This window comes from Episyrphus balteatus, chromosome 4 (assembly GCF_945859705.1).
Source record: "Episyrphus balteatus chromosome 4, idEpiBalt1.1, whole genome shotgun sequence".
Classification (NCBI taxonomy): Eukaryota; Metazoa; Arthropoda; class Insecta; order Diptera; family Syrphidae; genus Episyrphus; species Episyrphus balteatus.
The window spans coordinates 58,178,148-58,196,924 of NC_079137.1; the positions used below are offsets into that span (position 1 = coordinate 58,178,148).

Here is an 18,777-nt window from a genome sequence, read left to right on the forward strand (position 1 = left end):
AAAATTTTTTTAATTTAATTATGCATATCTACAAACTATAAGCGCGGGTTATTGCTCAAAATAAAAAAAAATTTGAAGGGGAAGTTATCCGGATAGCGATGTACTTATTACACTGGTCTACAAAATTTATTTTTTTTTTTGGTGCCGAGACTATGATATACTTTTCTATAAGCTGATAAAAAAATTTTATCAGCTCCCGTTTTTGAAATATTACCGTTAGAAAGTTCGAAAAAAGTCGTTTTTTGACTTTTTTGGAGTTAACAAGATCTTCCCCACATGAACCAAAATATACTGAAGGTTTTGGGTGTGATGAACTCGAATCTGAAGTCAAAAATATCCTATCAGCTTCCGTTTTGGAAATATTACCGTTAGAAAATGCAAAAAAAACGTTTTTTTACCACTTTTGATGTTATGTCTTAATTTGAAGAATTTTTTTAAATACAATTCATAACGGTTTCTATTAGAACTATTTTCCTTCTTTCAAGGCCTGTTTAAATCTTTGCAATATCTTGTTTACTGCCGGAGATATCTTAAAATGAAGTAAGTTTGTTTTTATCAAAAAGGAGATGAAAACGTGATATATCTGTTTGATACATTACAATAACCCAAACAACTGACGATATCTCGAACAATAAAAAAGATATCGAAAAGATTTAAAAAGATCTTGAAAGAAGGAATATACTTCTTATAGAAACCGTTATAATTTATATTTAAAAAAGTAATGTCTTCACATTAAAGCATAACCTCAAAAGTAGTTTTTTAACATCTTCTAACGGTAATATTTCAAAAACGGGAGCTGATAGGATATTTCTGACTTCAGATTCGAATTCAGCACACCGAAAACCTATAGAAAAGTATATCATAGTCTCGGCACCAAAAACCTTGTAGACCTGTGTTATTCATTCATGCGTTTAAGCTGTTGGATTACAGCAAGAAAAAAAAAACGCAAAGTTGTTTTATTTTAAAATACAAAGGTAAAAACTTTATTTATGGTAAATAATCAAATAAATTAATACATACACAGACACACTCACCCTCATTTTAATAATGAGTATAAAACAACGATATGGTTCACTTGATTAGATTCGAACAAAAAAAAAATGTTTTAAATTATGTTTAAATTAGAGCCTACTATTGCACGTGTATTAAGGTACACGTGCTACACGTGTATTTAAATAATTCGTGCCGAAGCACGTGTATTTGTAAATACACGTGTATTTATATTTACACGTGTATTTATATTTACACGTGTAAATAGCGTTCGAACAGATAGATTTGGTGGCGATTTCCTAAAATATGTATTATATTGAATGAAAAGGATATTGTTCAGGTTTTTGCGGTTATTGGCTAGATTTACACATTGAAATTACACGGAAAATTTAATTGGAAATTCTTATTCAACCCTAGCCATATAAATCTTGGAAAAAAATTTTGACCCGATTCCCATTATCGTATCGAACTGAACTTTGTACACATATGAAGTTTGGATTGCAACGCAATATTTTGGGGTCCGAACTCAGGGGAGGGGCAGGTGCAGGGAAATAATTCCACGGGAATCTGCTCCACATGGGAATTTATTCCACTTCAAGTGGGAATCTAATACACTTTTTGAAGTGGAATAAATTCTCACCGTATAAGGGAATTTATTACACCTATTTTTTTGTGGAATTATTACCCACCAAAAATCTGAAAAATAGATAAATTTCTGAATATTTTGAGAGCCATATTTGAATTCATGTTAATCAATACTTTATGTATACGGAAATAGAAGGTTTAGTTTTACCAAAATATTTTATTTTAAAAAAACGACGTTGTATTCTTTTTCAAAACAAACGATTAAATAGTTTTTCCTTCAACTGAAATATTCACAAATGTTTATATAATTCCAATTCTTCAAAAAATACGTTTTCTCTCAAGTTGGTCTTATTAAAGTTTGACATTTGGACATAAATTTGCCGGGACATTTGAGTTTGTATGTGTTTAATAACATACCTACTGATATTTAATAGAAACACAAATGTACATTTATGTATATTGTATATGTCATATAATCCGGCAAACGCGAATCGGAAAAAAATTTGCTCACATGAGAATCTACTCAAATTTCACAACCGAAACGCGAAGCGGAAAAAATTTTGACCACGGGAGAATCAATTTTGAGGTGTGAAAATAAAAATTCGCGCGAATTTTTATTTTCACACCTCAAAATTGATTCTCCCGTGGTCAAAATTTTTTCCGCTTCGCGTTTCGGTTGTGAAATTTGAGTAGATTCTCATGTGAGCAAATTTTTTTACGCTTCGCTTTCAACCAATTATTACAAGAAGGATTGATATGTTTTTGATCATTAAGTTCTCATTATTTGTCCGCTTTGTTTGTAAGATATTTATTCAAATCACGCGAACTGAAATCTATGAGACTTGAAAGAAATCTTCTTCCTCTTTTCAGTAAACTATTGTTTTGCTATGAAATTATATATTATTTTCCCAGATCGAATTGGAAAGAGCTCTACTTTTCTAGGCATGAAAATGGTTTATAAATTTCTGACTATTTGAAACAATTTTCTAAGGTGAAAAATCAACTAAGCTTATAATTTTCATTCAAAATTTCATACGATATTTGTACCTTAAGATACTATCTTTTTCCGCAAAATCCAGCTTTTCTCCAGATTGCACATACATACAATACAAACATAAAGTAGAATCATTCTCCAAAGTGACAAGGAATAAATCATCAAATTTGAAGGTGAATTTATTTCCCAATAAAAAGTGTAATAAATTCTCACTCGAGGCGGGAATTTATTCCACTTCAAAAAGTGGAACAGATTCCCACATGAGGTGGAATAAATTCCCATGTGGAGCAGATTCCCGTGGAATTATTTCCCTGCACCGAGGGGCATTGGGGGGTTGAAACACCCCAAATCTATTTTATCCCATTCTAAATATCGCAAAAGCTTTTGTAGGTAAATTGCAAGAGAGGGGCTTTGGGAGCTCATACCACCCAAGCAAATTATCATCTTCTTTCAAATATTATACGACTAAAAAGTAAAAAAATAAAGCAGATTAGATTAGATTACCAAGCAACAAAACATATAAAATAATTAAATTGACTCCATGGAGTCCCTTTAAATGCCGTCCAAGGGCTCCGGTTGTTCCACCTTGACAAGAAAAACGGTTGTTTTGTTGTGAACTACATAAGTCACAGTAGGCATTTGTCCCTTCTCGGTGGGCATATTGCCATACCCAACTCCTTGGCTTCATATTTTAGTTTTATTTTAAAATTTATTTTGATTGAATTTGTCGCTTTATTTATAAAACACCTTTTACACTTTCACTATGAACTTAGTAAACCATATGATCTTCAAATAAACGGTGATTAACAAAAAAAAAAAAAAAACATGTAACAGTTGGTACACTTTCTTCTGAGAAAGACACAGTAGGCAATATGCAAATATATCTTGGAAAAATTTATTAGCTTTTTTTTAATGAAAAGGCACATCATTATTTTTAATTTTTGAATAAATTATTTATAAGGTCTTCAAAAAGTTCAAATACTATTTTTCCAATTCGAACTATTTATTTGCACAATAATCTTCAGTTGTTTAGTTTTAAAAACTTTTATTTTACCCCCAAAAAGCAAAAAAATCATTTTGTTTCGTATTTACACGTGTAAATATAAATACACGTGTATTTAATAAATACACGTGTAAATAAGATACACGTGTAAACGTTTTTTAGATACACGTGTACACGTGTATCGGGTACACGTGTAATTAAATACACGAACAAAATCGTAGGCTCTAGTTTAAATGTTTGTTTTTGAAAATGCTTTGTAAATTTTTGGACTGTTGGTACCTGTGTTGCATTTTAAGCATTCATTTTAATAGTTCTATTGTTTATTGAATTATTTATTTAAGTTCCATATTAATTTACAATTTTTTTTATTTATTAATAAAATGTTTTTTTAAAATTAAACAAAATATCAAAAAAAAAAAAAAAAAGAGCGATAGTTTTTATACCTACATAATGCATAAATTTGTTCACTGTATTTTTAATCAATAAACTGATTTTGTAATTTTCTTAGGTTATAAAAAATTAGTAAATAAAAAAAGATATCTAATTTTCCAGAAATTCAAAATAGTGTAGGTACCTAACCAAGTGAACCGCATAGTATCATAACCAAAACCGAATTTATATTAATTTATTCAAATATATATTTTTACTTTAAGTTTTTCTTGTTCCTGCTTTTGTTCCTGTTTCCTTAATTTAATTAATATACCACACTCAAAATATAAAATTGATGTAAATTAGTCGATTAAGTACCATTGACTTTTGGTACATAACTTTCGTTAGTTTATTTTTACGCTAAAGTTGCTCGCTTGGCTACAAATTCTCTGGATGACTTTTCCTTGTTTGTAAATCGTTCGTACCTAAAATGAAAAAATAAAACAAAATAAATATTTAATCGCTTCACAATTTAATGTTTTTTTTTAGCGTTAGATTTAGTTTTAATATCCTAATTGAAAAAAAAAAATATAAAAATGATATAATTGAAAAAAAGGATTAGAAATTACAATGATAATTTTCATACAAATCTATCCACTGATTTATATACCTATTAGCTTTTAAAGAAGTGAAGAGCAGCAGTTTCAAATTTAAATGATTTTAAAACTTAAATTTAAAACATGCCGTACTTTTCGTACCTACCGTTTTTTAAAAACTTTAATGAAATGATGAAAATAATGAAAAATACATGTAAAGACTGGAATTTTATTTTGCCTCTTAATTTTAAAAGATGTTATTTAATGATTGGTTTTTGAAAAAAAAAAATGGTTGATTGAATTAGAATATTGAACAAAAACCGATAAGAAATTTTAAAAAAACACTTGACATTTTTTTTAAATTGCTTCATTGATTTCATCGAACCGTAACTTAAAAAATTAATATTTTAAAAAAATAGCGTCAAATATTGTTTTTTTGAACATAACTATTAGCAAAATTAAAACAAAGCGAATCCCTCTCATTTCGATGTTTCGTTTTTAAAGTTAAAACGGGAACTTCTAACTTCATCTTGATAAAGAAGGATATTAGCTGCGTTCCTTTGGAAATATTTATCTACTTTTTAGTACTTAAAACTACTTTGATCTACTTTGCTATACTGAAAAAGTAGTTCAAAGCAGCTTTAAGTACTAAAAAGTAGATAAATATTTCCAAAGGAACGCAGCTATTATAATCACAAAAGTAATAAAGAATATTCTTTTTTTGTCCTATAGAATTTCGAAAACCAGACCATCTGCAAATTTTGTAGGTACTTACACAATATTGTTATTTTATGCAATTAAACGAAACCAATATACTTACGTATGCCGATAGCGTGATACATCCGATGGACTTAACGATGGCCTTGTTGTTTTATAAGCTTCAATTAAATGTTCATGTGTAACGATTATCTTGTCCGGTAAATTCTGCAAAAACAAAAAAAAGTTTAAATATGATTATTACCTACAGTAATTTAATTAATGCTAATTATCACATTTGTTCTTTTTTCTAAAACTTTCAATTAGACAAAAGCCAAACACGAAACGACACCATTGAAAACAAAAGGGGACAATATAACTATAATTAAAGCTTTACACACCACCAAAAGACAGAGAGAGGTAAAGAGTTTAACAAACTGTATTTATTTTTCAAACCAACCAACCCCCCCATCATCATATCAAAACGATTCAATTTGTTTTCACTTAATGACGATGACGACGATATCTGTTTTTCATAAAGCAGAACCCTTCTCTACAATGTGAAAAGGATAATGCACATCAGGTAGCAGGTATAGAGTTTAAGGTAGTAATTTCATGATCTCTCTCTTGTATCTGAAGCTGGTAATCTTTAATTAAACTTTATCCTTGTTCTCGTACTACGTTGAGTGAAAGAGTTTGTATACAACATTTGAATATTGTAGAAACAGAGAATCCTGCTACAGGATAATGGGTGGTTGTTTTATATACACACTACACGTTAACAACAATAATGAATTCAGGAAGGATAAATGACAACGTATGTTTTATTGAATCACAAGCTTTTCTCTTGGGTTATTCAAAAAGTCATAGAGGCTAGAGTTAATTTGACTTCTAAGTTAATTAAAGTTATTAACCTTTGTGGGCTTGTCTGACATTGAATTCTATTCGTTTTCATCATTTCTACTTATGATATGAAAAAGAACAACTTCGAATTGTAAACTTACCTGATGACCACATTTTTCCAAAACTTCTTTAACAGCTGCCATGTTTGCTGATGTCAATATACTTTGAATATCCGCTCCAGTGTAGTTCTGTGTTTTTGATGCCAATCGTGCCAGATCAACATTCTTATCTAAGAAAAGTGTTTGCGAAAGAGTTTTGAATATACTCAATCGAGCTGCAGTATCTGGAAGTGGACACTCAACCAATCGATCTATTCTTCCCGATCGAAGGAGTGCAGGATCAAGTAGCTCTGGACGAGATGTTGCAGCAATAACCGTTACACCTTGTAAACCTTCAACACCATCCAATTCAGTTAGCAGCTGATTAACAACACGATCTGTAACTCCAGTCGAGTCATGACCACGTTTAGGAGCCAAACTGTCAAATTCATCAAAGAATAAAACACACGGTTTGGCACTTCGAGCACTGGAAGAAAAGGAAAGCAATATAAAAACTCAAAAAGGACAGATTTCTTTATGGCTTACCGCGAGAATAAATTTCGTACATTCTCCTCACTCTGGCCAATGTATTTGGCAAGCAACTCTGGACCCTTAACGGATATTGTTCTCAAATTCCAAGAGTTGGCAATTTGAGAAACTAAATACGTTTTGCCAGTTCCAGGGGGTCCAAATAGCAGAACACCAGCTTGATTACGCAGTGGAGAGTCACTAAATATTTTTGGATACTAAACGAAGAAAAAATTAATTGACTTATTTTGAAAGATTGAAAAGTCTTCCTTACTATTGTCGGCCAGACTAAGACCTCCTCCAACACAGTCACAACTGCTTCTAGTCCAGGAATTTGTTCGACCTTCATACCAACATCCATAATGGTATCAGTTGGTTTATTATTGCTGGTAATTCCTTGAAGGCAATACGAATTTGTACTCTCTAGAGACTTGGCCAAATGATCATTCGTCAATATTGGATTTGTTTTACCTAAAAAAAAAGATAAAATCAAGTTTCAAGAAGTCTCCAAACAAATTTCAAATAGTTACTCACTCATTCGGTAAGCATAAAAAATAGCCCTCTCAACAAATTGCACGAGATCACCTTTATTGTAACCCTCTGTTAAGTTACCAAATCTTGCCAAATCCAATTTCTCCGAATCAATGTGATTACAAAGTTCTTTAAGAATCATTTCTCTACCCAATCGACCGAGAGTCGGTACTTTGGCAATAGTTTGGAAGAGATGACGTCCTCGAGGCGAGTACAATCGACGGTTTAACTTTTTCAAACTTGAAACTGTTGCTATAACAGAAATTGGATTAGTTGCTGTATACTCGACAATTAAATGCTGGACTATATCGGCAATTCGATTGTAATATTCGCTATCTTGAGTTGGTTGATCGCCAGTCGAATGAGCTAGAACATCTAGATTTTCTAAAACAACAATTGCTGGCGCATTTTGAAGGCAGGTTGTGAAAATCTCACGTAGATCTTTTTGTATTGATTCAGTCTATGAAAGAGAGGATAGTGATTTAATGGAAAAAAAAAGCATGTGTGCAGTAGTATTTTGATTGAGAATGAAAACATTTTATGCAGATGGTCGAATAAAGTGACCGGAAGTATAAGTCAAGATTACATACAAATTTAGATATTAAAATTTTAAATCTTCAAAAATTGCATTATAGTGGCCCCTAAATTATAAAACAAATTAGACTTCATAATAGCTTAATATTTCATGTTATAAATAAGTTTTTATTTACATTCATAAAATGAATATAATAAAAGTAGTATATAAATCCATATGTTTTTCTTGAAAAAAAGCAAAAAAAAAAAAACTATTTATTTTTTGTTTAATTTTGTTGACCTCTATTTTGTATAAAAATTTATAAAATAATGACACCATTTATTACCATAATATTTAAGTTAAAGATCATATTTTACAAAAGAAGCAAAAAAAATACATTTGTTTTCTTTTCCCATTATAAAAATTACTATATGGAAAAGCTTATAAACAAAATTATACCATTAAAAAGTTTAATATTTCTTCTAGAAAATTTATTTTAATTGCATTAAAAAGTATGAAAATGATTTATTGAAAACAATCATTTTTTTGAAAAAATCGAAAAAAATCTAACTTTTTTTCTTTCATCACCTTTAAAATTATACAAACAATATAATAAATAAAAGCTTATTATTTCGGCTCAAAATATTCACCTAAATCATGTCTGGACGACATCTAAAAAAAGAGTTAACATTTTGAAATTTTGAATGCAATCAATTTTCATAAAATCTTTTCAATCACTTGACAAGAGATTCATAAAATATGATTATATAATTAAATGTAAAATCAATGCTTAAGATTCTTTGAATTCTAGATTTCATAAACTTTGTACTTTTTGTTAAGTTTATTTTTGTATAAAAAAAAATTGTATTTTCTAAAATTGTAATATTTTATTCAAGTGAAATTATAAATTCTTAAAAAATATCAATATCAAATAATAAAAGCTGTAAAAACTAAATTTTTTTCTTCCATCACCTTAAAGTCCATTTTTTTTATATGACGACCTACAATAAATTTTATATCATCAAAAAGCTTATTATTTCAGCTTTAATTATTCACCTCAATCATATCTGTACGATGCCTACAAAAAAAAGTAAGAATATTTTAAAGCCAACCATGCCAAAATTTCAAACTGAGATTACGATACTTCCTACACGGGTTGGTGATGAATTACCAAGACCCGTAATCTCAAAAAGAAAATCCCCAAAGCCGAAATCCCCAAGACAAACCTGGGTAAAGACAAAATCTCCAGGAAAAAATCTCAAAAAAAAAAAATCTCCGAGAGAAAATCCCAAAATTTCGCGCGCGCACTGTGGGCTAAAACGCTATTTTAGCAGGAATTAATTAAAAAGTCAACTTATTCCAATATTGCTAATTTTAGTCTTATTCGATAGATAAATGGACTAGCTATAATTGCCCATTCAAAATTTAGGTCAAAACATTCATTTGCTACATAAAAACACAATCGAAAAGCAAGTTTTCGAAAAAAAAAAACAAAAAAGGCCACTTTTTCCCCTATCCAGATATTCGTTTACTGAGTTTGTTTTAACGGATAGATTGCGAAAATTTTGCTTGTTTATCAATAAGTAATGTAACCAAATATAGTATTTGCTAATAAATTGTTATTCTATTGAACTTTTGTTTAGAAATTTTAAAGTAAAGTATGCTACTTGCACAAATTTCATTTAAAACGAATGTTCCGAAGCTTTTAAAAAAAGTCACGAGGAGGCACACTCTAGAAACAATTTTAAAAAGTAGCTAGACTATATGGCTTTATGTTTTATATAAAACTATGTCCTACAAGTGCAAACTTTTTTCGCTCTAACTCTGAAAGTATAGTGAGCAAAATATTCAAAAAAAACCACTTACGATGACAAAAAAACGAGTTGAATGTTTTAAAATAACGGTTTTTTTATTTGCACTAACATTTTACCTTCCATATTAAGTAAAAACCACTTTTGTTCGCGTTCAATGAGACCATTTTCGAATTTGATGCGTTTAAAACTTCATAGAACTTTTTTTTTTGTTTTTTTCACCAATAATATCAGTTTTTTTTGGAAAACCTTATTAAACATAATATTTCGTTTATTTTTGTTGTTGTTCTTATCTTTGGTGTCTGTTGCACCATAAAATTATCATTATTACATCATTCAACATCATCTTAATACCTTTAACTGCATTTTTAGACTATTTCGAGAATTTCTATAATTAATTCCAGCTAAAATAGCGTTCTAGCCCACAGTGGCGCGATTTGATTGCTTGATACCCAACTTGCGCATCTTCATTTTGGAAAAACATTTTTTCGTTCATTTAACTATAAGCTGCCACAACTTTTTTGAGACGTTATGCTTTTGGTTCAACTTGCTGTATCTTACAGTATGGTTAAAGCAGTCGAATGGTAGGTCAAACAACGAAGGTTCAAATCACGGTTGTTTACATTAATTTTTTTACGCTGTTGCGTTTTTAGAGTGGAACCTTTATGATTTCAAAACTTTCGTGTTTGATTCTGATTTTGCTTGACTTAAGTTGTTTTTTTTTATCATTCTTTATGGTTTTTGTTTTTGATAGTTGGAGATTTTTGGGGATTTGGAGAAATTGGGAGAAAAAATTATTTATTGGAGATTTTGTCCATTGGGTGCCTTTCCCCATGGAGATTTTATCCTTGGGGTCAAAAATTTTCTGGAGATTATCCGATTGAGATTTTTTTTGGAGATAGTGTAGTTTTCCCTCCTACACTGATGGTTGGTCATCGGAAACAGATCTCTACAGGTAGTACATGTTATGTTATGTGTGATATATCAAATAAAAGGTTAAACTATCTACATGCGAAATATCTCTAGATCAACAGATATAACAATCCATTGTCTCAAGATTGTGAGTATAAAAGTAATTGAAATTTTGTACAAATATAGTCCTGCTTATTGTATCTATCTACAGCAGGCATGTCAAACTCAATGGTAACGAAGGGCCAAAACAGCGAGATCAAAATTTGTATGGGCCGCAGAAAAAAGTAGAACTAAAATTTTTATAAAACAAATTATTAAAAAAAAAAACAGGGAAAATGATTACATTAATGTATTCCATTTACCATGTTTTCTAAGACCAAGGTTAGTTAGGCTGGATCTTATAGGTAACTCATTCGTCTTAATGACTTAAATAACAACTCGCATCGACAGGTAAATTTAACAGGAAAAAAGCGAAGAAAATCAAGAGAACTTGTCTTTCAAAGACATAAATCTGCAAGCCTTTTTCATACTCAGTATGAAAGTTTATATTTTTTTGTGGATTATTTTTGATACGACCGATAAGAATAGATACGGATTAACTTAAAAAAAGTAAAAGAATTCATAAATTTCGATAAATAATAACGTGTAAAAGGAATTAAGCTCTTAAAGACATTTTCGTTTTGATTCTACGATTTCGGAATATGCTTGAGGCTCAAAGATGCTATATTTGTGCACAATGGGGTTCTTGCCATAAAATAAGAATGTCACGTTATTCTTCTATACAAAAATTAAAGTATTGGACCAATCTGGAATTTCTCTGGTCATGAAATCCTCAAAAAACGTCTTTTAGGGCTGTACGTTATTTTTTATCAAAATTTAAAATTAAATGAGACAAAAAACATTTTGTATACCTCAACAAAAACTTTAAAAATTGAGCAACATGAAACAAAAAATTGCAATTTTTTCGCTTAGGCCTAATAATATGGCAAAGTACTATAAATTATAAACTTATAAAAAATGTGGACTGGGCCGCAGAGTTAAGCGTTGTGGGCCGCATGCGGCCCGAGGGCCGCAAGTTTGACATGCTTGATCTACAGTATATTTTTCATTTATCTATTTATTTTTGGTAAAAGCCTTGATAATTGAAAAACCAAAAAAAATAATAGAGTTTTGACTCCATAAATAAGAAGAAAATAATCTACAAAATATTCTATTAAAAATTGAAAAAAACTTCATCGCTGTTTTATTTTTTAGTAACGCGAGCCTTAATATATGCGATTTCCCAAAATTCCAAAATTGGCATTTACGACAAAACAATTCTCGGGCGCCGATATTTGAAAACGCAACTCCTTTGAAAATAAAATGCACAACTGGGTCGCACGAACTTGCTCTTAGTGTTCAAGTTGCTTAATTTTTTAAGACTTTTTATACAGAAATTTTGGAAAATGTAGGTACCTACTATATGGGTACAACAAAAAAAAATAAATAAAAGAAATAAAATAAATTCGTTAAAAAAAAATAAAATCTGAAATCAATTGGCCCTCCAAAACAAGTATGCAGTTTTGATTGATATATTAAGATGCATTTTTAGAAAAAAATTTTTCAAAATCGTTAGAGCCGTTTTTTAAAAAACTAATTTTTTGGAAAAAAAGTTTTAAAATAAAACTTTTTATTTTTGGCTTATACTAAAATCATATAAATGCTTCTTTACAAAAAGTTTCGTTGAAATAGAATAAGCACTTTCGGAGATAAATCGGATTTGAAAAAAAAAACGGTTCTAATAATGATTTTCCAAAAAAAAAAATTTTATTAGAAGATAGACCTTGTCTTTAAACTTACATTTGAATTTTTTAAACAAAATCGTTTTTGAGCAATTTCAATTTTCCTAAAATCGGTATATGACAAGTATCGTTATTTTTGGTCCAAAAACATTAATTCCAAAAACTCCTCTGTAAAGTCGCCAAATAATGCTACATACCAAGTTTGGCATCAATCGGTTCATCCGTTTAGGCTGTAGCTTCGTTTACAGACAGACAGACAGACAGACGGACTTCCGGGACCCACTTTTTTGGCATTCTCTACCATCGTAATGTCATGGAAAAATGCTATCTCAACTTTTTTTTGTACCAATGCATAGCTTGATATTTATATAGTACCTATACGCAAGTAAAAATCCGTAAGAAACAATTGCATCTTTTAAATTTAAAAAAAATCTCTTCTTATAATAACCACTTTTGCAAGTTGTTTTTTTATTTTAAAAACCCCTTCATAACTCGGTTTTGAATTTTTTTTTTAAATTTTTCAATATACCTTTGTTAATCTTACAATAAAATTATTTATCGATAAAAAGAAATTCAACTCTCTACGACTAACCGTTTTGAAAATAGCCATTTTTGCTATGTCGTTTTACCCCTATTTACAATATTAAATGTTTGAATTTCAAAAAAATCTCTTCTTTGTGCTCACTTTCAAGTTTGTACCTAATAAATAAGATATCAACGATTTTTTTTATCTATAATAGTTTAAGCTGTGATTTGATTATAAATCAACTGTCGCTTTTTCGTTTCATCGTGTTTCAAATCACTACGGTACTAAAAAAAAGTTTTCACTTTAAAAAGTTGGCCCATTTTCAAAAATAGACTCACCTTTCTTCCTTTACTGCGAGTACTATAGAAGATGTCATATGAACATGAATAAGGCTTCTTGACCAATTCATCTAAAACTCGCTCTACAATAACTGATTTACCGCAACCAGTTTGACCTGAAACAAAAGAATAGAATTTTCAAAGTCCAATACTTTTGTCAATCAATCTAGCTCTTACCAGCAACTAAAATATTTCCCTGCCTAAGAACCGAATTCCTCTGATCCAAACATAAATTCATTTTCAATTGATCCACCAGTTGAACAACAATATCATCAAATTCTGGAAGTTTTATCAAATCCTTAACACTCAGAATAGTGTCCTCTTTGGCATCGACTTCCAAGACATCACCAGCATTTTTAATCAAATCAGCTGCATAAATTTTACATTCTTTCAAAAGCTGAGAATCCACCAGACAATAACGAAAATGTTCAGGGCTAATGAGTATAGTGACAATCATTCCCTCATCCAATTTAATAACTTCATCTTGATTTAACAATAAAGGTGATAATTTAGTTTTATCAGCAATAAATCGTTTAAAGGCACCTTCGACAATTTTATAATGAGTCTTTTTGTGTGAATAAAGTTCAATTTTTTCAACAAAATTTAAAACCATGTGCTTCGGAGTGAGGGTGATTTTTTCGAGTTCACGCATTTTTAGTAATTGCATGAGATTTTCATTGATTTCGATAGTTTGATGGATATTATTGGGAAAATTTTGACCTTCGGCAACGACTTTTACTGTCACATAGTATTCACCATCTTCGGCAGTTCGAAGGCAATAGACTTGATCTAAATCCATGAATTCTGGTAAATTATTTTTGGTTACAAATATATCAGAGATTTGAGTTGTATCTTCCCAAGTTCCAGATATTGCACGGAACTCAAAAGTGCGTGTGTTTTCTCTTTTGAGATCTCTGATAAGGCGACGCATTTTTTCCAATCGATTGACCATTGATAGGCGATTGACTACAGATTCTTTACGGGTTAAGCTTTTTATATTGCTAACTGTAGTTGATCGAGATAGACCAGTATCAGAACTGGCAACAGATGACATCGTTTGACTTTTATGAAGACCATTGGTATGACTATCGCCATTTGTTTCGGTCAATCCGTTGGTGATGTTTTCAACTTTTGGTGTTACAACTAGTTCTGTGGTGTGATTAATTCGACCGAAATTGATGTTGGGACGAATGCGATCTGAAAATATTAGAAGAAAAAATTGACAGTTTTAAAAACGGAAACAAATATTCATGTACTTAAAAGAAGGAGTAGGCAATCTGTACTCGATCCGAAGAATTTCCAATTTTAAAACTTATGTTTGAAAAAAAAGTAATAATAATAACCTATTTGGTATGCCACTTGTAAGATGTCTACCAATATTGTTATATATTCTAATCGTGTATACTAGGCCAAAATTGTATTCTGGAAACTTTTTTCCAAAAATCTAATTTGTATTACTTTGGAAGGCAGGGGGAGGTGAATAACGAAAAAAAAGGAAAACTCATCTAATTATGGTAAAAATTGATTAGAATGCTAGAATTTTTTTTTTAATTCAAAACTCTCCAAATAGAGTCGATATGGTCATTTAAAAAACTTTTTTTTAAGTTCTATTTGTCGTATCAGGGAGATTCAGGTTTTCAGGTTAAGGGGTAATGACAGAGCATCAGTCGCATTCCTTATATTTAGAATGTGAATTTGTGTTATTTTAGCCTGCTTTTATTAATTAGAAAACTTTCGTTATTTAACCCCGATAACAATATAAAACCGCGATTTAAAGCTGCCAGACTTTTGAATTCGTTATAAGAACGCATCAGGATTTAAAACTGGGTACTCACATCACTCGAAAATTGTTTTGTTTTTTTAATTTTCTTACTTATACCTACAGTTTAAAAAAAAATGTTGGTGCCTTTGGTACTTTTTGGACCCGAAATTTGTTTACAAGGCTATTTCTTAAAGAAAAGTCATGAAATTTGGTACACTGAAGGATATTAATATGGAGAATACGAAAAAGCTGCTATTTTTAATTCAAAAGGTGGACAGAACTAGCGTTTAAATAGAATTTTTTTCTTTTTTTTTAATAAAATAAATTAGAAATTTATTACTATAAAAAAGGTATTTAATCTTAGATTTAGGTAATAGAAATGAAAAAAATTCCAAACAATTGAGAATACAATCCAAGAAGTGTAAAATTAGTAATTAGCAGTACTTGTAGACATTTTACTATGCTATTTCTTTCCTTCGTATTTTCCTTAAAACAAAAATTTTCGTCAAGAAATGTACGTGCAACAAGAAATACCAAAAGCATTGAACAGTTTTGAAAAATTGAAAAAAATTGAAATATAAAAAATAATAAATAGCAAAATTAATGTGTTATTCTCATGTTACATGTAAGTAACATGCACTGTCTATGACCACCAAAAAAAGGCCGGACATCTAAGAAAATAACTTTTTATATGTATAACAATAATGTATGCTATTTCCTATTATCCAAATAACAAAACACTTTCTGGATTAACATTTTTTATATCTTTTTTTTTCAAAATTATGACCATAAAAAAATTTTTTAGCAAAAAAAAATGTGAATTTTAGTTCCTCTTTCGATAAAAAAAAATTAAAAGTATGATATTTGACTAACTTTTTGTACTAATCCAGTAACTAGACATTATTATCTTTCAAATAAGCCATCGAAACCTAAAAAAATATTTAATAGAATATTTTTTACGAATTTTTAAATATATGTTACATAAGAGTAACGCTGGGTCCGAAAGGGTTAACGATACTTTCCATACGACCAAAATGGAAAAGAATTTTTTTTTCAAAAAGTTTTTTGTGTTGCAGTGGAACAGTAAAAAAATTTAAAAAAAAACAGGGGTATATTTAAGAATTTTTAAGAATTCTATTTAATGTACATTATAAGAAAACAAAATTATTTTCGAAATTAAGTGTGTACACTGTAGTCTTTTGTTTAACAAATTTTTTACCATTTTCAGTTGAACGGTATGGATACATAAAAGTGCGTTCAAAAATTGACTTTATCTTGAAGCAAACGCCTACCTATACTGAAGGGTTTAAAATTTAAATACGATACGACTCGAATTGCATAATTACTTAGAATACCTATATTAATTTTTATTTAACGCATCATCAAGTGAAAATAAGATGCACTTGGGAAGCAAACAAATTAAGAAGGCATAGGATAAAGGAAGAATTTAAAGTTACGAGAAATATTTAAAAATAACAAGAAAGCATTTGGGCGTAATGTCAACAGCGCGACAAATAAATTTCAGCACTTTGTCGAGCTTCAGCACTTTAGAAAATAAGTGTTTGATTTTTACATATTTACAATCTGTATCGGCTTATATACCTTAGTTTTTCGGTACGAAAATTGCAAGGAATATTGTATATTCCTTAGATTGGGTCTTTGTGGGCCTGGTTCTAGAAGGACACAATTGATTTTTAAAAAATCTAGAAGCTATATATTTCTGGTTATAGGTTTTCCGATATACATTACTTGATGATAACATTAATGCATTTTTTTTTTAAGTCTACTCGGTAACTGGTCTAGATTATTACAAATTATATCGAATCAAATTCAAAATGCATATTGCATATTGCTGAGTGGTCACCGTTGGACTTTGGTTATCGGAGCAAATAGATAAAAATTAATATGCAGCAACTTAAGCTGAAATGTAATTGATAGGAAAGAATAGAAAACTAACAGTCGACTCCCTCTAAGTCGAACTCCCTCTGAGTCGAATTTCCCTCTAAGTCGAACTTTTTCACCATTTTTAATGAACAATTTTGAAGAAAAAATATTAAATAAATCCCTCTAACTCGAACCGATTTTCGAATCCCGTGAAAGATCGACTTAGAGGGAGTCGACTGTATTTCTATTTAACCTAAAAGAAACCCGTTTTTAAATAATATTTGTATGTTTATGAGTAAGTCAGTAAAGTCACTTCTTCTAACAAGTGTTCAAAAACGTTACGAAAACCCTGTAAATAGCTTTACAAAGATAAAATGGATCTTAATATAAGTAGATAGGTACTCATTTTTCACCCAATTTAGAAGTAAAGCTAAGAAATCCTAACAAACTCAAAAACGTTATTTAGGAAGGTAGTAAATACGTATTTAGGATAGACTTATGAGTTTGATTAAACTACATAATTAAAATTTGTTTAAAAGGCAGTGTTCATGATTTAATGTCCATATGACTTACCAACAGTCAGTGTAACTTGCATCGACTTATTCACCCAAACAACAAGAAATTGCGTTGAGTTGATAATCTTTGTCTGCTCTAGCACACTATCTTGCAACTTCTCACTGCTAAGTTCCTAGAAAAAAAAAAAACGAAATACAATATCGTCATAAATAAAAATTTGGCACTATACAACTTAAAACAATAATTATAAAAATTAAAATAAAATTACAATAATTTCCCAGTCTTTCGATGACACAGGTGTCACATGGACACTCTTTAAAAGCTGCACATCATCAACCAAAGCACATTTAACTAAATCGTTTTCTTTCAGACCTAAAAGAAAAAGTGCGCCAAATAGAAAAAATATTCAAAAATTTAAATTACACATCTTCATCATCTCAATTATCATCAACAAATGAAAAAAACAACAAAAAAAAAAAGAAAAGAGGAAATCTTCAATTAAAATATCATGGCACTCGCCAATCGGACCAGGCCACAAAATATTGGCTCACCCATTTCCTTGGCAACTCTGGCATTGATCCCAATTTCAGTGTCTTTGACTGTGCCCGCGTGTGGCATCCACATTGCATAGTGGCAATATTTTCCATATGTCAAACTAATGCATCCTTTGTCCTGCAAAACCATTAAATCTATTAGAAACAACTAAATCCCCCCAAAAAATCTTACATAATCTATTTTGAATGTTGTAATCTAATCGGGGACATAGAAAAAAGAGACTTTTTTCAAAGAAGTCTCAACTTTGAACTCACATAAGTCGAAACAAGTTCATAGTAGTTCTCCGGCAGAGCAATGAAATTATTTCTCATTGGACGAAAAGTTACTTTAAATGTGCGTCGGAACATATTTTATATCTTTGTTTAAACAACGTGAATGAAAAGAAATTTATATTAATAAACAAATTACTAATGAAAAAATCTTTCTACTTTCAACACATTTGCTATACGCACACGGCACTAAGCAAAGAACACTTTTAATCTAGTTTCTTCTCTAGCATCTAGCTCTTTTACATGCAAAATACTCGCAGATTTGTGCTGGTAGGAAGAAAAATGCCAGGAATTTTTTGATTTTTTGGATTGTTGCCAAAATAGTGTAGGGAAATGTCATAAACAGCTGATTTGTGTTGTCTTTTCGGGTGATTGGGGCAACAACAAAAAACTATGTAAAAAAAATGTAAATATTGAAGTTTTTGTAACTGGAAGTTTGGAACAGTGCGAGCAGTAGAGAGATTGTGATGGTTGTTGTATTGACTAGGATGACTTTTGTATGTAAACGCAGGAAAATAACACGATAGAGTTGTGCAAATTATAACGAATAAGTGTTCGTTATTTTGCTCGATTATTTTTAAAACTTGCTAACGAGAGGATAATGATTAAATTACGCAGAAATGAACACTTTTATTTTTCAATTTTGATTTTTCAAAACTGCTGATTTGATTAGGAG

At 30.1% G+C, this 18,777-nt stretch overlaps 1 protein-coding gene across 1 annotated transcript; it reads right to left on the reverse strand.

Moving 5' to 3' along the window:
* Nucleotides 1–4,003: 4,003 nt before the first annotated feature.
* Nucleotides 4,004–18,418, reverse strand: LOC129918818 (uncharacterized). The gene is made up of 12 exons (XM_055999559.1): nt 18,087–18,418; nt 17,829–17,949; nt 17,546–17,649; nt 17,335–17,449; nt 13,293–14,312; nt 13,116–13,231; nt 7,237–7,693; nt 6,977–7,173; nt 6,721–6,920; nt 6,238–6,661; nt 5,358–5,461; nt 4,004–4,426 (listed from the first exon to the last, which is right to left on the reverse strand). The coding sequence occupies exons 1-12, from the start codon at nt 18,177–18,179 to the stop codon at nt 4,357–4,359; spliced, it is 3,021 nt and encodes a 1,006-aa protein (XP_055855534.1). The 5' UTR covers nt 18,180–18,418; the 3' UTR covers nt 4,004–4,356.
* Between the last annotated feature and the right edge of the window lie 359 nt (nt 18,419–18,777).